Source organism: Hibiscus syriacus, unplaced genomic scaffold (genome assembly GCF_006381635.1).
Source record: "Hibiscus syriacus cultivar Baekdansim isolate YM2019G1 unplaced genomic scaffold, ASM638163v2 tig00112293_pilon, whole genome shotgun sequence".
In the NCBI taxonomy this organism is placed as follows: domain Eukaryota; kingdom Viridiplantae; phylum Streptophyta; class Magnoliopsida; order Malvales; family Malvaceae; genus Hibiscus; species Hibiscus syriacus.
In genome coordinates this window covers 2,253,692-2,276,238 of record NW_024063296.1, presented here as the reverse complement: position 1 = coordinate 2,276,238, position 22,547 = coordinate 2,253,692, and the positions used below count along the sequence as shown (strand labels likewise).

General features: G+C 35.0%; 1 protein-coding gene across 1 annotated transcript; it reads right to left on the bottom strand.

The window, feature by feature from the left end:
- Positions 1-8,202: 8,202 nt before the first annotated feature.
- Positions 8,203-21,736, bottom strand: LOC120177664 (dynamin-2B-like). Its single transcript, XM_039183738.1, has 22 exons — positions 21,581-21,736; positions 20,979-21,029; positions 20,772-20,892; positions 20,332-20,424; positions 19,622-19,683; positions 19,295-19,412; positions 18,786-19,119; positions 14,736-14,883; positions 14,146-14,247; positions 13,922-14,041; positions 13,352-13,435; positions 13,091-13,218; positions 12,918-13,002; positions 12,511-12,649; positions 11,751-11,827; positions 11,360-11,416; positions 9,945-10,086; positions 9,686-9,840; positions 9,414-9,527; positions 9,261-9,328; positions 8,916-9,085; positions 8,203-8,615 (listed from the first exon to the last, which is right to left on the bottom strand). Exons 1-22 carry the CDS (start codon positions 21,719-21,721, stop codon positions 8,401-8,403), a joined length of 2,724 nt encoding a protein of 907 aa, XP_039039669.1. The 5' UTR covers positions 21,722-21,736; the 3' UTR covers positions 8,203-8,400.
- Between the last annotated feature and the right edge of the window lie 811 nt (positions 21,737-22,547).

Sequence of the window (22,547 nt, the reverse complement as noted above, 5' to 3'; positions counted from 1 at the left end):
AGCCAGTTGATCAGTACATATAAAATCTGTCAACTCTGCAATTGATGAATTCAGACCACATCTCTCCATGGCTATTGAAGCCTCAACCTCTGAATATCCTATTTTTGTCAAGTATAACAATTTATTCTCCTCATCAGAATCAGAATTCATGATTTCCTCGCTATCAGAAGAACTATCAATATCTGTGAAATCATCCTGAAAGATCGCTTCATAATCAGATGAGTTGTTATCAGAATCAACATGTTGCATGGGTGTGGATTTTTGAAGAGCCTGTATCACTGTATATGTAGTCTTGCTATTGCATCAGATTACTGTTTGCAGAAATTGGTTTCTTTCCCACAGAAAAGTATATTTCAGAGATGGCCTTCACTGAAAGATGATAAGCGACTGTGTCAGCCTGGAACGGATTACCAAGCTATTTTTTACTTCACTGTCTGACTAAATCCCTCCATATACAGAAAATGGTCACCTCATTCAGAAGACACATATTTCAGATGTTTCTATCAGAATGATTGAATAATTCTTAAGTTTGTGACAACATAAAGAGAATTTCAATTACTTGACAATACTATTGTTTAGTGACACCAGAATGAGTATTCAACATAAACAGATTTGGGGTATGAATAAAGCCACAAGTACCTACAATAGTTCATTGTCAAAATTGGACCTCGTGGGGATCATGACATTTCAGTTAAACAGACATTGAAAGTGAATCAGAAGCAGAATATTGAGGCATCTTGAAAGCCCATTTCAAACAGAAATAGAATATTGGGGCATTTTGAAGGCTCACAACAATATGAATATTTGGGCATTCTTAGAGGCTCATCTCAACAAGGAGTAATGTTGAGCACACTTTTAACATCCGTATCAGCAAATGTTGGGGCATTTTAAAGGTTCTTTCAAACAGATCCATGTGGGGCATTTTGAAGGCTCAGATTAACAAGAAGCAAATGTTGGGGCATGCTAAAAACCCTTTTCAATCAGAATCAGGAATGATGATGTATCCTGAATGTTTATATCAGCAAAATGTTGAGGCATGCTGAAAGCCTTTTCAATCAGAATGAAGAATGTTGATGTATTTTGAACGTTCGTATTAGCAATTGTTGGGGCATGCTGAAGGTCCATATCATCCTGTGTCAAGATCATTGACTTGAACAAATATTTCCAATGAGACATAAAGATATGAAGAATGAAAATGGTGAAACAGTGACAGTCGAGCTGACTATACATAATTGCTTCATTCATCAGGCAGTTGCATTAGGGTCCTGTTGTTGAACAAATATCTACTTAGCAAGTATGGTTTCAAATACCCAATCTTCTTAAACCATGTGTCACATGACAATGTGTTATTTGATAAACTACATCATGATTGCATGAATAAAGATGGTCCCCAGGTAGACTACTTGATCCAGGGTTCAGTTTCTCAAGATCTCAGCTTTGAATTTTGCATTATCCGTATCGGTGATGATTGGAAATATTTCTTTGAGAGTTTTGTCAGTTAGTTTCAACCATACTGTTGAGGTTACGAAGCTGTTTTTCACATCAGTTTTGTTTACTTGATGACATTGAAGAAAGAAGCTCATGTATATTGCTCTTTCCCGATGTTACTGGGGTTATCATTGCCAGCTAGACTGAACCGAGTTTTCATCTATTTGGTTTATCATGTGCGTTTCATCCCCAGCTGCAAGAATTCTATGGATATCTTTCTGTACATTGATCCTATAGCTAAAGTGTTTCTACTTTCTACAATGCTCATTATGAAAGAAAGCATGATCAATATCACATTTGCCTTTTCCAGAGATGATATCAAGATTTGTTGGTATCTCCTATTCAATTCGACACTAGTACATTTTGTGAATTTGACCAACTTTTTGGTCATACCAACATTACACTTGAATCCCCACTGAGTTTTGTTCTCAAATGGTCTTGTTACATCATACAAAAATTTTGAACACCATGCAAAGAGCTTTAATGATTGAGGAATCTTGGCAGAAGCCACAGGAAAGGATGAATGTGTTGTCAAATATTTTACGAACATCTGAGCAGAAGCCACAGGAAAGGATGAATGTGTTGTCAAATGTTTTACGAACATCTGAGCAGAAGCCACAGGAAAGGATGAATGCGCTGTCAAATGTTTTACGAACATGCTATTCTGATGTTGAACCAATGTTGTGATCATATGGTTTCCATTATTGATCCAAGATGAAATCTGTCTTCTTCAAACCCAAGATTAGAAGTGAGATATAATGAAGATTTCTTTCCACAGAAGGGAATCAGAAATTTTAACAACAAGAAACTAGTGAAGCCAACTATGATTGAACGACAGGTTGTTGTTAAGCATCTCGACATGATATGGTCCAAGTTGCCTTATTCGAGATTTGATTATATGTGGAGACATGAAAAAAAATTTGAAATAAATCTTCCTTATGATGTGTTTCAAGAGTTAAATTAGAACAGACTCTACTCTCCTAATTAATTCCTGCTGAGTCAGGCATATCTACATCTACACTCTTCAAAGATGATAGATTCCCTTTTTAAAGATGACAGATTCTCTTTTCAAAGATGAAAGCTTTATGGGATTTATACACAAGTCCAAGCAAATAAAGTTGGTTTTATCCAAAACAAAATGGGGCATCAAGGTCATAATTCTAACTACGACAAGAGTTCCACAAATGAAACAATTCTTCTTAGACTTTCATGAAGCAAAAAAGACATAAAGATAAAAGTTGATCAGATGGTTCTTCAGAAATGCAAGCTTGATAGCATAAATTGCTACACTGATATCCAGAGGTGACCCTGGCAATAAATGATGAAGTGGAGGAAAACCGAGTTCACCATTCTGACGTCAAATGAAGATTGCATCAACATTCATGCATCATATTTAGATATTTGCAAAAATAGGTGCATTTTCGTTCATTTTATCCATGTTGAATTTTGACAGGAATTTCAAAGATTTTAGCAAAGATTTAAATCCATCATTCAATGGATCAACAGTACCAGTTAAAGTTCATAATGAGAAGAACTCATCTGAAGAAGGAAGAAGAAGTTCATAATGAGAAGAACTTGTTCAACTTTTCGCTTGAATTCATCATTCGATGGACCAACATTACCAGGTCAAATTCATAATGAGAAGAACTCATCTGAAGAAGGAAGAAGTAGTTCATAATAAGAAGAACTTGTTTAACTTTTTGCTTGAATTCATCACTCGATGGATCAACATTTCCAGAGAAAGTTCATAATAAGAAGAACTTGTTTAACTTTTTGCTTGAATTCATCACTCAATGGATCAACATTTCCAGAGAAAGTTCATAATGAGAAGAACTCATCTGAAGAAGGAAGAAGAAGTTCATAATGAGAAGAACTTGTTTGACTTTAGTTTGATCGATGGATCAACATTTCCAGAGAAAGTTCATAATGAGAAGAGCTCATCTGAAGAAGGAAGAAAAAGTTCATAATGAGAAGAACTTGTTCGACTTTAGTTTGATCGATGGATCAACATTTTCAGAGAAAGTTCATAATGAGAAGAACTCATCTGAAGAAGGAAGAAGAAGTTCATAATGAGAAGAACTTGTTTGACTTTAGTTTGATCGATGGATCAACATTTCCAGAGAAAGTTCATAATGAGAAGAGCTCATCTGAAGAAGGAAGAAAAAGTTCATAATGAGAAGAACTTGTTCGACTTTAGTTTGATCGATGGATCAACATTTACATAGAAAGTTCATAATGAGAAGAACTCATCTAAAGAAGGAAGAAGAAGTTCATAATGAGAAGAACTTGTTCGACTTTAGTTTGATCGATGGATCAACATTTCCAGAGAAAGTTTATAATGAGAAGAGCTCATCTGAAGAAGGAAGAAAAAGTTCATAATGAGAAGAACTTGTTCGACTTTAGTTTGATCGATGGATCAACATTTCCAGAGAAAGTTCATAATGAGAAGAACTCATCTGAAGAAGGAAGAAGAAGTTCATAATGAGAAGAACTTGTTCGACTTTAGTTTGATCGATGGATCAACATTTCCAGAGAAAATTCATAATGAGAAGAGCTCATCTGAAGAAGGAAGAAAAAGTTCATAATGAGAAGAACTTGTTCGACTTTAGTTTGATCGATGGATCAACATTTCCAGAGAAAGTTCATAATGAGAAGAACTCATCTAAAGAAGGAAGAAGAAGTTCATAATGAGAAGAACTTGTTCGACTTTAGTTTGATCAATGGATCAACATTTCCAGAAAGTTCATAATGAGAAGAACTTATCTAAAGAGGAAGAAGAAGTTCATAATGAGAAGAGCTTGTTCAACCTTTTGCATGACTCTATCACAGAAGGAGATAAATCAGCATCAACTTTTCCAGAGAAAGTTCATAATGAGAAGAACTTATCTGAAGAGGAAGAAGAAGTTCATAATGAGAAGAGCTTATTTAACCTTTTGTTTAACTCTATCACAGAAGCAGATAGATCAACATCAACATTTCCAAAATGTTCATAATGAGAAGAACTCATCTGAAAAAGAAGAAGTTCATAATGAGAAGAATTTGTTCAACTTTTTGCTAGATTACATCATAGAAGAAGATAAATTGTAATCCCCAGTGGAAAAGTTCATAATGAGAAGAACCAATCCCAAAGAAGAATTTGTTCAACATTCCCTTCATAATCAAGTAAAGTCAAATGAAAAAAAACTTATTTCTTTTCGTCTTTGCTCTATTCTTATTAACACAAGAATAAACAAAGAGGGGTAGCTGAAGATACTCATTTTTTTTCATTTGAATATTATTTATATTATTATTATTATAATTATAATTATTATTATATATATTATTATATATTATTATTATTAAAAAAATAATTACAAGCCCAAATCCCAGGCCCAACCAAAATCAGCCCAGACTCAAAAGGAAACCCTAAACCAATTTAGGGTTTCAGCTAGGGTTTCTAAACCCTAGCACTACTGCTGCTGCCGCCGCCTCCAGAAGTCCTTAGCCGCCGCCATTGATTTCAGAAGGCCACACGTTCATTGCCGACACTTCAGTACTGCCACGACGCCTCTGACGAACACTCCAGAAGCCTTGCTGCCATGACACCGACCGTCCACGTCGCCTCTATGGTGAGTCACCATCATAGCTTTGGTGACTCACCGAGCCTTTCATCCTTTGGACCGGTCCGAGGAGCCTCTCGACGAGGCCTATAAATGGCCACCGAATCCTGCAAAAGAAGAGACAGAGAGGAAAGGAGGGGACAGAGAAAGAGCAACCAACAGCAAACCCAAAGCAGAGCAAACCCACAACACAGCAACCAGAAACAAAATTAAAAGAAAAGAAAGGAGAGAAGCTTACTGAGGAAGCCACGACCGTCGAACCCTCCAAACCGTCGTCGAACAGTGAAAATACCAAAGGTATGTTTTAGATCTAGGAAATTCCGGGGATTTTTAGGACAAACGGAGGTCATATTCGGCCTTAGAAGGTCGAGATCTATGCTCTAGGGTAATTTAGGAGTTCCGGTCACCATGAGCGGTGGCCGGCGGCGGCGGTGGTCGGCATCGGTGCACGGTTGCCGGCCGGAACGAATCCCTCCGATGAGGAAAATAGAGAGAGGCGAGAGAGAGTTATAAAACTCTCTCTGTTTGAGAGAGAAAAGAAAGGAAAAATGGGGAAGCTAGCCCGAAGGGCCAGCGTTTGGGACTTAAATAGCCCTCCCAAACGACGCCGTTTTGGGGAGGGGTTTGTCTGTAATTAACTAAAGGTTAAACCCTTTCCTCAGTCATCCTAACTTGTAATCTTTACATTTTAGTCACTAAATCAATTTATAATCCTTTTAATTCAGTTCTTTAATTTTAATTTTATTTATTTTAGTCCTTTCTAGTAAATAATATATTTTGGATAAATACGTATTTAGTCTTTTAGTTTTAATAAATAATATTTTAATCCTGAGTATTTATTTTTAATTTATTTTAATCTGATATTCGAATTTTTTATAATTTTATTTTAGTCACCAAATTAATAAATAAGGAAAATAGCATGTTTAATCCCTATAATTTTAAATAATTAATTATGAATTATATTATAATTAGTCCCTAAGTTTAATATTTTCATTTATTTTACAAGCTTTATTACTTTTTATTTTTTCATACCATGTTTTAATTTTATTTTAAACATTATTTAATCATATGTTACTTTTATATATTTATGTTCATATATATTTAATTATCATTACTATTACTATTATTCTTTATTAATTATGTTAATATATATAGTCTTATAAATATATAATATTATTTATTTATTCTATTTTCCTATTTATAAATTTAATTTTATAAATACTTTTAAGAAAAATAATCATATTTTGATATTTATTTATTTTTAATATCGAAGAAAAGAGCTGTCTTAAGGTACCTAGAAGCTCTTTTATGATATTTTTGAATAAATAAATATCTTACTATATTAAAATAAAATGTTTTTGATATTTATTTATTTTTAAATATCAAAGAAAAGAGCTGTCTTAAAGCACCTAGAAGTCCTTTTCTGGTATTTCTAAATAAGTAAATATCTTATTTATGTATATTAATATATTTTCTTAAAATTATTTGAAATAATAGAATTATGAATTAAATATATATTTGAATTTTTAAATTTCGAATAATAGAGACAATTTATAATTAAAAAGTACCAATTTTGGGCGTTTTAGGGGTGTTAATCATTCCCTAAATGTAACCGACCACGAATCCCTTTTTATTATTAAAAAGAACGAATTTTTGGTTATAAACGCAGATCAATTTATCTTTTAACTGATGTTTTCTTAAAACTCTTTTAAAAAGATAATTTTTAGGTATTCGACCTACCTAACACAAAAGGCCGATGGCGACTCCCAAATTATTTTAAAAACCATTATTCACATCACTTTTCCCGCCAAGTAAATACAAAATTCGTGCATGGACGAAAACCGGTTATGACAATTATTTTCCTAAAAGAATGATATTTTAGGTCAAATAGCTAATTTTCTACAAAATCTTATAGAATTATTTGTTTGCACTAGAGAAAGGAGGGATTTTTAGATGCTTACCAGAGAACTAGGGTTGCAGAGATGGAGAGAGAGAGAGAGAGAGATTGAAAAACGTTTCACGATGTTGTGAGCTGCTTGTTAAAAAGACAAGTGAACTTATATATGTTCTATAAAATAGGAAAATTGCATGTTTAGTGTTTTAACTATTATTTTTATTTCATTTAATCATTGAAGCTAGTCAATGGATTCACCGATAATACTTTCTTTTCTTTTCTTTTTTTCATTTTATTTCATAGAAAATCTTGATGTTGTACAGGAGGAGGAATCCAGAAAATCTAAACTGATATTTGATGTAATAATATTTTTGATGTCTATATTATTTACGGTAAAGTATATTAGTGATCTTTTTGTATTTTCGATCTGTTCGGTTTGATCATCAGTTTAAAAAAAAGTAGTTTTGATCTCCTTACATTTATCGATATGTTCTGTTCGGTTTTGATCATCAATTTAAAAAAAATAGTTTTGATCCCTTACATTTATTGATCCGTTCAATTTTAAACTCTGGGTCATTAACTCCCGTTTATCATTAATGAAATTCTAAATTAACAATTAAAAAATATCGTGTTTTCTTCTTCTTCTTAAGAATTTCAAGTAACTAACATCCAACATACTTATTTTGGATGGTTTACTGGCCTTTACAATCTAAATGATTGAGATTTTAATGAGTACACTGTGTAAGCGGCAACAAATAAATTTATTATAATCGATTAAATATAGACTTCACTCATTTGCTTCTGTAATGCCTTAATTAGATTAAGGATGTTTTCATGCAATATTTTTAATCAGATAGGCTATTGTAATATTTAAAACTCGTGAATTCAAATAACTTTAAATGGATAGTAGGACCCAATTTGGAAGTTTTAAAGGGTGGATTGGTAATTTCATCGAGAACAAAAACAAATCTAGAGCAGCAAATCAACAAAACTAAAAAGTGATTTGGCAGGAGAGAGAAAAAAATGAAAAATCTTATTTGAGAAATACAAGTATAATATCCTCACCCACTGAACAGTTCTTAAGCCAAAAAAGAAATACAATTTCTTAGCAACAATAATAATCAATGCAATCAAATAAATCCGCGGGGATGGAATTTGAAATATAAAGGCTTAAACATAACCCCAAAAAAGATGGGAAAACAACAGCAACAATAGTAGTACTAATAAGAAAAAAACTTGAATGAAAAAAATTAGATCCTCAGTTTTGACAGCCGCTGAACCTGAAATATAGCAGCAGCTATAGTCCTATGTACACACCCATCATCCTCTAGTCTCCTGCTTTAATGACTACTATTTGAAAAGATAAATGCTTGAGATCATGAAATGGGCTTTCCATGATTAGAAAATATGAATGAGCCACTAATATTTGTAACCAGAGCCGGACTGTGGTGGTGCTGGTGGCATACGGTTAGGTGTACGACGGCTGTTGGACCCTGATCGAGAATTCATGTCACCATTCTGTGCTGGACCATTAGATCCAGACCTCCTGTAGTCCACAGGGCTATTAGCAGCAGCTGCATCAAATGCAGACCTCCAGTCTTCACCAACGGAACCATTTGTTCTTGGGCTGCTTTCTGCAAACACGATAATCCCAAGATTTAAGATGCCAACACAAAATAAAGTTATCGACGTTGATAGCGGTCAACCCAAAGTCAGTCTCAATCAAAACAGGTGACTTGATGTGAAAACCGTGAATATTTCAATGGAAAGTAAGCGCAATTATCCAACAGGAAATGGAGATTTTAGGTGCTTTCAACAGGAATATCGAAATTGAGTTTTTCAGTGTTATCTACAGGCAGATGCTACGTAAGGCATCCTTTGCACTTAAAATTTAAACAAATATAATTCAGCCCTTGTCAAAGAGTACTACACACCTGCACTAGTCCCAGCATCAGACCAATCAGAAGCAGCTCGATTGTCGTGTATGCTAAGTTGGCGTGTTAATTTTGAAAGAAGTGATGACTGCTTTTGGATACGCTCCCTTCTGCGCTTTACATTTTGATCCTCTTGAAGTAGCTCCTCAATCTTATTCGTGCTTTGAGCACTACACATTCGAAAAACATTACATTTTCAGCAGAGATTTCCATGGAAGAGGCACATAAGAAGATTGCAATATTTCTCTTCATGGCACATTATGCAAACCCAGAGACCATCTGCTTCCAAGGCGAGGCCTGAAAGAGTTTCACGGATACAGAAATATAAATAGAAGGGTATCCAACCTGACAGAACTATATAACTGATTCAGCATGTCTTCCTTAGCTTTCTCTACTTGGCAAAGTACAACAGCCTGCTCAACCATAACGAAAACAGATATAAGCTTTCTCACATTCCACTACCAGAATATACAGCAGCAGTTGAAGAACTAGGCTTACTTTGGGGACATTGGCAGCTAAACTGTTCAATACAGCTTCAACATAACCACGAACTTCTTGAGACATCCATCGAAGTTCTTCTTCAGGATCAACAGGTCTTCGAGTCATTGTATCCTGAACATGACAATGAAGGAGAATTTAAGGTCCTAAAAGATATTCTGGAAACATAACTTCCAAGGAAAAGAAAGGCTAATATTTTTGCTGATAGAACAAAAAAAAAATTCCAATTTTTTTTTTTTAAATTGGCATGGAAATAAGATTAATTAACTTACAAGAGAACCATCTGAACGACTCTGTCGCATTCCAGGACCTCCATCCGGCGCACCTTTCATGGGCCCTACAGAAGGTTGAATAACTTTTGATAATTTGCTCATCCATTCAACCTTATCAGCCATACTTTCAGCCTTTAACACAACAGAACTGTGAGCTGCAAGAGAAACAGGAGTTGCAAACAATTTTTTTTAAAAATGATTAATAATGTGAAGTCGTGATAGACATTCAATAGATGGAAGAAAGAGGAAGAAAACATACCTTTCAAAACAGTTTTATAAGGAGCCTTGCTTGTTATCTTGAACACAAGACTAGGTTGCTTATCCGGGCCATTGGCCTTTTTATCTTTCGAACTTTTTGGGGCTGCTTCTTCCTCATCCTGTACCTCTTCAATACTGCATTCCTGCACAGGACAAATCAAGACGGAAAATTAAAAGTCATGAATTATAATAAAAGTTGCAAATCCACAAAGTTGGCAGGCCCACAGGCAGGTGAAGTCCTAATAACCTGGCAAATGACGGTCAAGAAAACAAACAATTGCCAATATCAACAGCAAGTAGCCCAAATATTTTGTTCTGAGATCATAAATGTAAAGCAGCCTATATATTATTCAATTTGTAATTTCAATTCTTACATTAGTTTGAAAGCAGACTCCCTAACACCGGTTACGATATATCTGATTTCTGGCCAAGTCAAGGTTTATTTAAGAAGAAAATGACCCGATGCCTCAAACACCTTACCCAAAATTAACAATGGGCAGAAACTTCAATGAGGAAATAAATAGATCTAGTTGAACATTTAATGCATCCTATATAAAAAATAAGATGCTCAACACATAGAGAACCATACTATACCAACTTATATGGAATTAAAAGCTATTCAGAAGGGTTTAATGTTCTAATGCGAATTTACGAGAGAGGAAGGGTCGTCTCATTATCGAAAGCGACAGCAAGGTGGCTGTAGACTGGATTAAGGAAGTGGATTTAGTTCCTGATGTTTATGCTTTTTTGATTAGAGATATTGTTCACAGGCTTAACGTTTTAGAAGGTGTTGTTAGATGGGTTAATAGGACAGCAAACTTAGAGGCTGATGCCTTAGCTAAAGCAGGAATTGGCTGATTCTGTGTTTTTTTGTTTGGATGTTTTATGCTGTTTCGAGCTTATTTGGTTTTGTAGGGGTGTATTAATGGCTGTATCTTATGTACTTGTATGGTTCAATAAAATCCTAAGACACTCTTTTCCCCTTCCGCTGATTAAGGAGATTACTTATAAGCTCCATTAATCAAGAGGGGGGTTTTAACGAGGCCTGAAATTCTTATAAAAAAAAGAATACAAGTAAAACATTTTTTTATGTATAAGCCATAAGGACATCATATTTTATTATCCTAAATTATAAATTGACATTTATATATTTATACATAAATCTAATTAACATCTAATCAGAGATTGATTGGATAGAATTTTACCACTTACAGACATTATATCCATTTCCAGTTTTGTTATGGTTGAACTACTAATAAATGTAATATATATATATGCTTCAAAGCTGTAATCTAAAATATGCAAGTAACGCACCAAAACACTTAAAAGACTCATTACCTGTAATGGTGAAAACATTTAGCAGATACATAATAACAATGGCCTCAAAACTAAAAGGTAAAGAAAATGTCTTTGTACCTCTAACACGATGACACCGCGAAAATGTTTTTCCTCTTGCCCTTTGGTGTAGCCAAGCTGAGAAATGGACAGATCAAAATAATGCATCACTGAATCACAATCAAACAAATTTTAGAAGCATAGATGGCATATACATCAGGATTCAATGACATCATTCTCTTTTTCTATTTTGGAAAAGAACATAATTCATTTCTAAATCATACGGCAATGGCACAGCTATAAGCATCTAGCAAGTTTTAATACCATGCTCTAGTGTTGATACTATCCACATGAAAATCTAATTACAATAAAATTCGTATAGCAGCTTATAGCACAAGAGACAGTTTGTATAGTGCTATTCCAATTTGCAAATAGATCTGGGTGTCTTAACAAAATGAGAAAATTTTCAAACCTTTCCAGTCTTCTCATTCAAAACAAACCATCGCCTACTCCATCCATTAGTTTTAGCACTCTTCTTAAGCAAGAATCCTGCAGAGAAATAAATAAATAAATAAAAACTGTTAAAAGCAGCACTGTCGGAGAAACTAAATAAGACTGTAGAGACCTCCACGTTTAAACAATTACAAAAGTGCAGAGAGTTGGGGGAAATTGTGGAAGGCAATTAACCATGAAAGGTTATGGACACATTGTGTACCAAAAAATGTAATGTCTATGGAATTTTTTGGATCTAAATCAAGATAACAGATAACATAAAACAAATAAACTGCTTAAACAATAAGGAAAGTAACTGAGCTATAATTGTTATATAAGGCAAAATTAATTCTATTCAGGAACCCGAATTTCAAATAGTTAAAAGTTAAAACTTATGTTAGCTTCCACATATAACCAAGGAGAAAGAAGAGGATGGAGGGAATGCCTAAACAAAACCAAAATGCTAAATCTAGAATGTGACTGAATGGGTTCAATTTCGTAAGGCGTAACAAACACAATTTACTTATAGTGAGCATACTAAAATAAATAAAGCAGTTCCAATCCTCAGAAGTTAATATATTTACACTTCTACAGTAAATCAAAGATTGCATATAAATTTTCTATAAATGAACACGTATTCAAGAGCACAGCATTAAAACAAGGCTCAAAAATAGTATTACCAAGAATTGAGGTTTTAGTTATAATCAAGTAACATAATGTGAGTGAGTTAATAAACAGACCTGCAGTTATTTCTTTATCAGCACCAGCGGTTTTCAAAGCAGGGGTCTCCTGCACCTCCTTCTCAGACTGCCCAAATTTCTCCTTCAATGTCTTCAAGGTTCCACCAGTTTGCTGACCACTTGGTTGTGGACTTGCTGCCTAAGAAAAGAAAACATAAAAGCAGCACTTAGCAAAGAATAAAAATCCAAATCCAGTATAACATGAACAATTCAATGCATGAAAGTGAAGTAAATTGTTGCATCAATTGTTTCGAAGTTTCTGGTTGTATTTTGTGCGCATATACATGTGTAACATGTCCATCAGATATTTGCTAGTACTTTAAAAGAAATGAGAAGTCAGCAACATAGCTACAAATGTCCATCTTCTCCAATCTCCAAAAGTAAAAAGCATTCAAGAAAGAACCTACCCTATTCAGAATTGCCTGCTCAGCTTCATGTCCCTTCTTTGAGGACCGATTCTTGATCTCCTCCTCCCGGCGCTGTCTTTCCATCCTAAAGTAAATAAAATGAATTGACGCCATAGAGAAAGTTAGCTGTAAATACTGGAAAGTATGTAAGTTGGAAAACTTGTGGTAAATACCTCCTTTGCACCAATCGAATAAAGTGCTGAGGCGGCACAAAAGCTCGCTCCATATCAACAAGTGCAACAACCATTTTTTTTGCTTCATTTTTAAAACCATCCAAGGCAGAACTTGCAATGGCCACAACCTACAAAAAAATAGCTAAGCCTTACACAAGGGAAAGGGGTAAAACAATTCTAAACCAGTAAAGTTGAAATTAAATAGAGAAGGTATGAAAGAATAGAATATAAAAGAAATCAGCCAATTTTAAGATATGATACCTCTCTCTTGAATGGGGGGTACCTTCCCAAACCAGGTGTAGCATTTGCAGCAGCAGAAACTATATCTATTAGCACACGGTGTACCTGTTTAGTACACAAAGAACCCACACAGAAATCAATATAGAAACACATGTAAAGCTAAAATATGCAAATAATGAGTTAAAAGAGAGCTATTAAATCACTCAAATTAAAATAATTGATAATATTTATTGAAATAATGAGTTAAAGAAGAACTATAAAAGCACCCAAATTAAAATAATTGATTATACTTCTTGGGAAGTGGGGAAGAGAAAGAAAGTGCTCAATGCACAAGAAAGAGTAGAGCAATTCTATAATTTAAGAACACACAGTACAACTGCACAGTAATGCAGCAACAATGAAGAAGGATACAGAACAATTTGCACAATGTCAAAAGATTCTAAACTAACACAAAAGGTACAAATTAAATTCTACATTATCCATGAGAAGGGAAAAAGTGAAAGTCTTTTAATATAACACTTAAAATTGGCCAAAATTTCCAAGTTCAAGGCAAAATCGATATGGAAGGAACAATTCTAACATTAGACTTGCCTCATCAACACAAAGACGTGCTGGTTCTTTCGCCAGCTCCAACACCCCTTTTATTAGATATCTCAAACCCTTTTCAGGAGATATCAAATACGGTTGGTAACCATCAGCTTCTAACACAATCTGACAGAATAAACATAGAAAGTCAGAGAAATGAAAGTTCCTGAAAAGCAACAGAAGATACTGAATAAATAAAGAAATGACAAAAAAACTGGGAGAGGACATACCCGTTTGACATTATTGAGATCAAAATGTCTGTCTATTGGAAGCTGCTTAATCCTATTTGGAAAATTCCCTTCAAAGCTAGCAACAATTTTCCATCCAGAACCCTGCATGAAAACATCCTTATTTCGGTTGGTATGATTGAAACAAGAAAGTTAATGAATTTTTGGGATGTGGAGACTGGAGGCAGAAAAAAAATGTAAAACAAGGGGGCGACTAGCTGAAAGTTTCTTTAAATGGTTATATGTTAGCCAATTAAACATTGGCACCCACTAACAAACTTTTCTTGCCTGACAAATGATAGAGATAGCACGAGACTCTAAATCATTAGTACATGACAATTTTCCATGTGTTTAACAGAAACTACTACAACAGATCCTTATTTTAGGAAGCTCGTCATCCATACTATGGACAAGCTCCAGAATAAAAAGGAATTACACTATTCAATATTCAACATGGGAACCCTTGATATTTCTCTAGGAAAATTTACAAAGAAGCACTACACATTTCCGGCAATGACAGAAACCATACTATGTCATCTTCCTATAGCAGTTATTTTTCTTTAATAATGTAGTTTTAGTAAATTATCACTCACCTCACCAGTTGCAATGTGTTGCAGAAATTTATCCTCAAATTCACGACAAAGTTCCAATGCAATAGCCCTTGTACCCTCAGCAGTCTCGACCATCTGTTCACCAAGCCTTACCAATTCATCCTGAACAATTTGGGACTTTCCTTGTAACCTATATAGACACAAAGGTGTCAGGGATAAGAAAATGGAGTAAATTGGGATGAAAAACACTTTCATACTTGGAAAAGTAAAAATTGATAATAATTTTTTTGATAGAAGTAGGAGGCCTCATTAAAAACCTCTCTCGTAGTAGTCCTATTCTCATAGGAAAGAACCAACTAGAGGAAGGAGGAAAAGAGTACCTCAGAAATTTATTGAATAAAACATATTACATAAGACTTAACCAGACAGCTAAATAGCTGTTCGTTACAGAAACATAAAACAGAAAAAAAATAAAAAATAAAACTAACAATCACCCAATCCCCTCCTTAGCTAACTTATCTCCCTCACAATTACAACTTCTAGGAATCAATCTAAGGATATAATCCTTATCTGACAAAATAGACACTATGACTTTAACGAAACTAGAAAAGAAGATAGGAGCTGAAGGAGAATTAACCCAGTCCACTACCGACTTACAATCGGACTCAACAATCAGCCTACCCTTCGAACACCAATCTGAAGATAAAAAAATCTCTAAGCCTTTAAAGATAGCTTTCAATTCTGCTAGAGGGGGAGGGCTAGGACCAATATTCTCTGAAAAAGGCAGAAAAATAGTACAATTCCAGTCTCTTAAGACACCCCCTATACCTCCCATCAACCCATAACCACTAACAGCCCCATCACATTCATCTTAAAGAAGTCAATCGAAGGAGGAGTCCAGCATAACCCAGGCAATACTGAACCTTAGAAACAAAAAGTTTGTCTGCCAATGAAGGATCTGCAATCAACAAATCAGCCTAAATAAAAACATGGGGAAATTTGGCTAGAAACCACTTTGCTAATCTGAATCTGATAACGAAAAAAGGGAAGTTTTGTCCAGTTTTCCTCTATCAAAAACAATTTCATTCCTCACTTTCCAAATTGACCAAAGAATAACCCTCGGGATAAACTTCCAAATAATCGAATTGCTTCTCAAATCAGACCACGAACTAAGTAGGGAAGGAGGATCGCGAGGTAGAGCTAAAGAAAGATCCCAGAAGCTGATAATTTTGTTTCAAAGTTCCCACGAAAAAGAACTGGAAACGAAAAGATGCTAGACAGTTTCATCACACTGATTACAAAACACGAAAAGGGTATCATCTCCCAAGGGGACCCCCCTTTTCTTCAACTCACATCGGACTGCTAATTTTTTATAAGAAATCTGCCAAAGGAAAGTCTCAACTTTTGGAGGAACTAAACCCAATTTTTCCACATAAAAAATCCTCATGAAGCAAGGACAGAGACTTCCTACAAGCTTTGACCGAGAACAACCCATCACCCCTCCCACTCCACATTAAAAAGTCATCATCTGAATCGAATAATCTAATGTTGCTCAGCTTAACCATTAAATCCAACCATTGAGCCACACCCCAATCACATAAATTTCTCCTCATTTGAAATTCCAATCCCAACCATTTGAATTGAATCTACCAAAATCAGCCACGTAACCCCTTTGGTTTGTTGAAAGAGCATAAATCCTAGGAAATTGAGTTTTCCATGGAAAGTCCCCTACCCAAACATCAAACCAAAAAAGAATAGATTTGCCATTTCCAACTTGATACTTCGCGTGAGATCTAAGACAAGCCCCCACATAGTCATCCTTCATGAAGTTATTTACAATCCCTCTCCAAATCCAAGAGTCCTGAGAAGAGGAAACTTGGTTAATTGCCATGGAATTACAACTAACATTGTATTTTGAGCACAACAATTTTTTCCACTGTGACTCCTTTTCATTAGCAAACTTCCAAACCCATTTCCCCAACAAAGCACGATTGATGAGATTCAAATCAAGAACTCCCAGACCTCCATTACACAATGGTTTACAAACATTCTTCCAACTCACCCAATGAAATTTCTTTTTCTCAGCTCCTGAACCCCAAAGAAAATTAGCCATCAAAGAATTGATCTTCTAACTTAATTTACAAGGCATCTTAAAATAGATAAAAAGAAATGGGTAAGGAAGGTAGAACAGATTTCAAAAGCACCACTCTGCCAGACATAAAAAGAGAAGAAGATTCCAACCCGCCAACTTTTTATTGAAATTCTCCATAACTGGTTCCCATAGAGAATCAGAGTTTTTTTTTTGCCCCAAGAGGAAGGCCGAGATAATCCGAAGGGAATGAACCAATTGCACACCCAATGGCCGAAGCCCATTCTTGAAGCGAGGCATTGTCAACATTTATAACAAAGAGTTTACTCTTATTTAAATTTAAATGAAGCCCCGCCATTAAGCTAAAGATTCTCAAAACTCTTCTTACATTTTTAATCTGAGTAAGAGAAGCTTGGCAAAAGATAATAAGATCGTCACAAACTGGAGATGAGAGAGCGAAAAAGGATTCTCAGATTTACCAATAGAAAACCCTTGAAAAAGACCCAATTCAACAGCTTTAGATAACATCAAATGTAGCAATTCACCAACCACATTAAACAAAATAGGAGAAAGACTACAACCTTGTCCTAACCCTTTAGCCATAGGAAACTCATTTGTAGGACAACCATTCACTAAAACCGAAATTGAAACTGAAGATAAACAATAAGAAATCCATAAACACCATCTCTCACCAAAACCCATGTCCTTCATTATTCTAGGAGGATAGGCCATTCGACAGTATCATAAGCTCTACGGAAGTCCACTTTAAAAGCAACCCATTTAAGCCATTTTTCCTCTAAAAATCAATGCTTTCATTAGCCATACATGCACAATCCAACAACTGTCTTCCCGGGATGAAAGATAATATGCATCTACATTAAGTTGCCCCTTTCTCAAACTAATCAATTTCATTTATGCATTCTGAACATTATGGCACATATGAATGACTGCATATGAAGACTGTTCAACTATGTTTTTATTTTTATTTATACATGCATGGTATTTTATCTTCATTTTTAATTTTCTGACTGTCGGAGGTCTTCTACGGAAGCTACTCTCAACCTGGTGTTGGGGGAAGCCTACTAACCTACCTCCCCTTTACCCCATTGCATATGGGAATAGGGTTTTGTTGTTGTTGTTGTTGAACATTATGGCACATAGATTCAATGATGTTATTTGATATAAGTATGGGTCATGCCATGTATCCGTGGACGGTCATATATAATCCTATATTTTTTTCCATTTTATGGAAGATAATAAAAAAGATATTGAAGATTTTACAGATATACTAAGTAAACCTAAAATGTCATTTTATAAAAGAATATTTGACTTCTATCAAAAAAAAAAATAAAAGAATATTTGACAATGAATTGTTGAAATATATCAATTATATCCCAACAATCTCACGGAAAAGTAAAATGTAAAAAATATTCTATAATATGACTAGCAAATGATGCTAACTATAATAAAGTATTTAAAATAAAAGTGTAGAAAGGGTACAAATAACTATAACTCTGCAAAGAGGAGCATTCTGTGTTGTGTGATCTAATATAATATGTTCATATACCGAATAGATCTAGTATTGTAATTGTACATGTTTTTATAATGTTTTGATGGAGATTGTGATGAAAGAAATGCAATTTTTAATATTCCATTTTTTCTACTTGAATTTATTTTTAGGGGTAATCCATATATACATCAATATATCTACAACCTTAGGGTCTAAATATGTTTGCCGACCTGACACTACAATATAGAACTTTGGTTATTAGCAACTTCTAAACATACAATACATATCCAATGTATAGGTAATTTGCAAGACTAATCAACTTAGAAATGAAGATTTGCTCAATAAATTTCCATAAAGAATTATTGATTAAACCTTTTGACAGGTGCTTGTTTATAGAAGTGAAAGCTAAACAAGAAGGGCAAAACCCCATTTACAGCATTTTGGTGGCATAAAAGACCATACAGAAGCATGAAAGCAAGTTGAGAGTGTTTACCCAGAGAGGAGATTTGGAAGCCGGACTTTCATGCGCTTACGAATCTGCTGTGCAAGGGTATCAACCAAAGCTATTCTTCCTAGCTTGCTCTGAGGAGCTCCAGTTAGTATGGATTTGAGGCTTTCACTCTCTGCTCTCCATGCTGTTTCCAAAGAGCTTTCTGATCCAGACTGTGCAGAAGCTATTGAAACCGATTGACCAACTAAAGCAACCCATGGGATATCAGCTGTCTTTGGTGGTCCCTGATTGAACAGGAGAGCCTGAACAGCAGCAAGGGCTTTTTGCTCAGAGGCAGCTTGATCTATTTTGGTAATTACACCAACGGTTCTTGTACCTATCATCAACAAGAAAAGCCGACTGTTTGATCACTAAAGATGATCCCTGGAAGAATAAAGGTAGCGAAAACACAACTCAAGGAGAAAAGAGGAAAAATTATTCACTCAATGAACTGATTCAGCCCTTATCAAAGAAAAAATAAGTAAATAATACTCCACACAATGTTCATTTACCTTCTCCATCATACTCTTTGGCAAGGCGGAGTGCTTGTGATGAAGCAATTTCAGGTGCTTGGGCCGCAGGAACAATAACTAATAAAACGGCATCATTACGCTCCGCATAATCACTAACCTACACAAAAGTCAACACTAAAGTTTGTTGTTAAATACCATGTCATTTGTGATCTATAGCAACTCATACCATATACCAAAAAACTGTGGGTAAACTGATGAAAGAACACCCATCACAAGATAAATAGAGTATCCACCAAAACTAAAATATAACACTAAGCAAAAAACACTTGTAAACGGGTTGGTCTTAAATCATTAACCAACACTTACCACTGATTCATCCATAATCCGCTGATCCAGTCCAGGCAAGTCAATTAATTTCAGGGGAGGTGCTGAGAAATAAAAGTCATGTCATATTAAAGTAAGGCATTGTAGCAAACAATAAAATTATAGCATGGAATCAAATGAACCAACTAGCAGCAGAAATTCAGACTTTAAGTAGTCAGCATCAACAGCCTTCTAATGGAAGAAATTGAAGTTTCCCAGAGTTAACCCCCATTAGAGCTCAAAAGTCGGCATTTCTATCATAATTTAGGGCCTTTTTATTTGTAAAATGTTTTACCACTTAAAAGAGCTTAACTCAAACAATCTAGTGCCAAATACATTTAGCCATTTTGCAAGGCTTGAATTGGAACTCAAAATAATTCCCTGGGTTGTTTTTCACAAAAATAGATCTAACTCAATTTGTGTTGGATGTTCACATTTCTAAAGTTTCTCTCATGCATGAAGGGCATTGTTATACATAAACATAACAAATGATTCGATCCAATTAGTTTATCATATATAGATGTCCCCTCATCTTCTTGAAATTCAGATAAAACTTCGATGCATTAAAAAGATAATTTCATTATACCAGCATAATACTTGTGAGCAATCTTTAAAATCAAAGCATTCAATATGTGTATTCATAAACAAGACAAGCTTCTGAAACTAATCCTAAGACGAAAATTTAAAGATCATATATAACATAAAACACCAACCTGTACTTGTCTGCAACTTAAGATATATCTCATCTCGGTTCTTTCCTGAGGAACTCTTACTCAACCTATCTTGTAGAGAATGTCGCAACGCACCTATAGAACAACAAAAGAAGAACACTTGTCAGATGTGAAACAGTTACATGGTATGACCCATTAGCCAGGTTTGAGGTTTACTATGGCTCCAAATACTCTAGATTCATGTTCTAGCCTATTTATCAATAGCAAATTGGCTTCAAATGCATACATCTAATGCATCTCTAACATCAACAAACCCTTCCAAGATGTATTCTTTGGGACTCAACCACTTCCACAGTAATTCTATTATTCTAAGGCATCGGGCAGGTTTAATGAGGGTCCTAGGAAGATGTTTCTAGTGAGAGCCAACTCAAAGAAAATGCCTATGTAATTGTAAATTGTGAGCCTCGAATATATATACTAACTTGCAGAAACTTGTTGAGATTTGTTATCGATTTGCAGAATAATTGATTTGCTGCTTAAAGAACCATCCTTCTGTAAATCGATGCTAATAGGAGCCCTGGTAGCACCATTTTCACCAGTTGGCTGGATAATAAAGAAAGGGAAAACTTCAGTTCAACCAGCAACAAAACTGATATCCAAGGAAAAGAAACTTGAGTTAGCGGACTTACCAGAATAGGGTGTCCAATTAAACTGTTTAAAACTGCAGATTTCCCAGACCCCTAATTTTGTCAACCGCAAAAAAGGGTGGAAGAAAAAATCAGGGCGACATATCAATAGGCAAACAAATTAAAAGAAAAGCGAAACCACAGTTACATTAAAATTCCTGATAATACTAGCAAACATGTCATTTAGAATGAGAACACAGTAGCTCAAATTCTGATGACCGTGTATGACATTCAAGTTTCTTCAACTAAGCACTGGTGCCTTTTCCTACTCAAAACCCTTCCGAACTTATGAGAAAAGGAAAAATCAGCTAAGGCTTTCTTCTCTGTTGCTTAGATTCCCCATAAATTTGGTAATTAGAAATCAGAAAAAAATCCAATCACATGGAAATATAAACCCACAAAACCCCCAAGATCCAAAGATCTACTCTGCCAGCGTGCTACGGACAGAAAAGGCTTAAAACTGAAACACACAAAGAGAAGCAAACCTCAATCCAATCTACAAATACAGAAAATAGGGGCAAACAGTTTTACAGTAAGCAGATTAATGAATTGAAAACATATGAATCACGAAAATCAAAAGATAACTTGAAAGACGAACTACTTACAACATTGCCGAAGGCCACAACGTTGAGGAAAGTAGAAGACCTCTTGGAACTTGAGCTTTCTTCAACATCTTCGTCGGCAAGCAACGATGCCGCTTGCCTCATGGAATCTGATAGCTGGTATAACTCCTCGATCGCCTCCATTTCTTAGAATCTAAGATCTGTTGGTTGAATCAAATGAAAAGATCAATAAGAGCAGAAAGAAAGCTGATCAACGACGATAGATCCAAGCGAAATCAAGATGTGTGTATGTACAGATATCTGCGACAATTAAGAGATTTGAAAAGAAAAAGAGAGGAAAGGTATAGCGTCTATCTGTCTTTTTATTTTCGCGTTTTGAAATGAATTTTCCATTCAACTCCTTTTCCATCTCCCGTTTTTTAACTAGTCCTTGCAATTACATCAATTCGAATGTAGTAATAAATATATGGGTAAACTAAACCAATCTGCGACTAAAGTTTGAGTAAGTTTCTGTTTTTTTATTGAGCTTTCAAAAGTTACATATTAGTCACTAACATTATCGATTTATTATAAATCGATAGTTTGTCGTCGTTATTCACCGTTAACTTGGATGACAGAAAGCTGATTTAGACTGTTAATCGCTTATCTAAACCCATTTTACCACACATTTGACTGTTCAAAGCGTTTGAGTAGTCATCTTCCCGTTCTTCTTCCTCTCTCTTCTTTCACGTTCTTCTTCTTATCTCTTACCTCTCCTCTCAAGAGTCAAGTTTGATTGGGATTCCGTTAAATGAATTTGTAGGGAAAGACATAGTGTTAGAAAAACTTCAAATGGCTTATGATTGGGTTAGAGAAATGTACTCTTTGGCCAAAGAGCAGTATGTTGAACTGAAGCAATCTTAATCGAATCTAACCTTTAGGAAGGAATGTTAGCATTAGCAATGTTTTGAAAACCGGATCGGAACCGGAACCGCTGTCTAGTCCGGTTCAATCTACACCGGTTGAACCG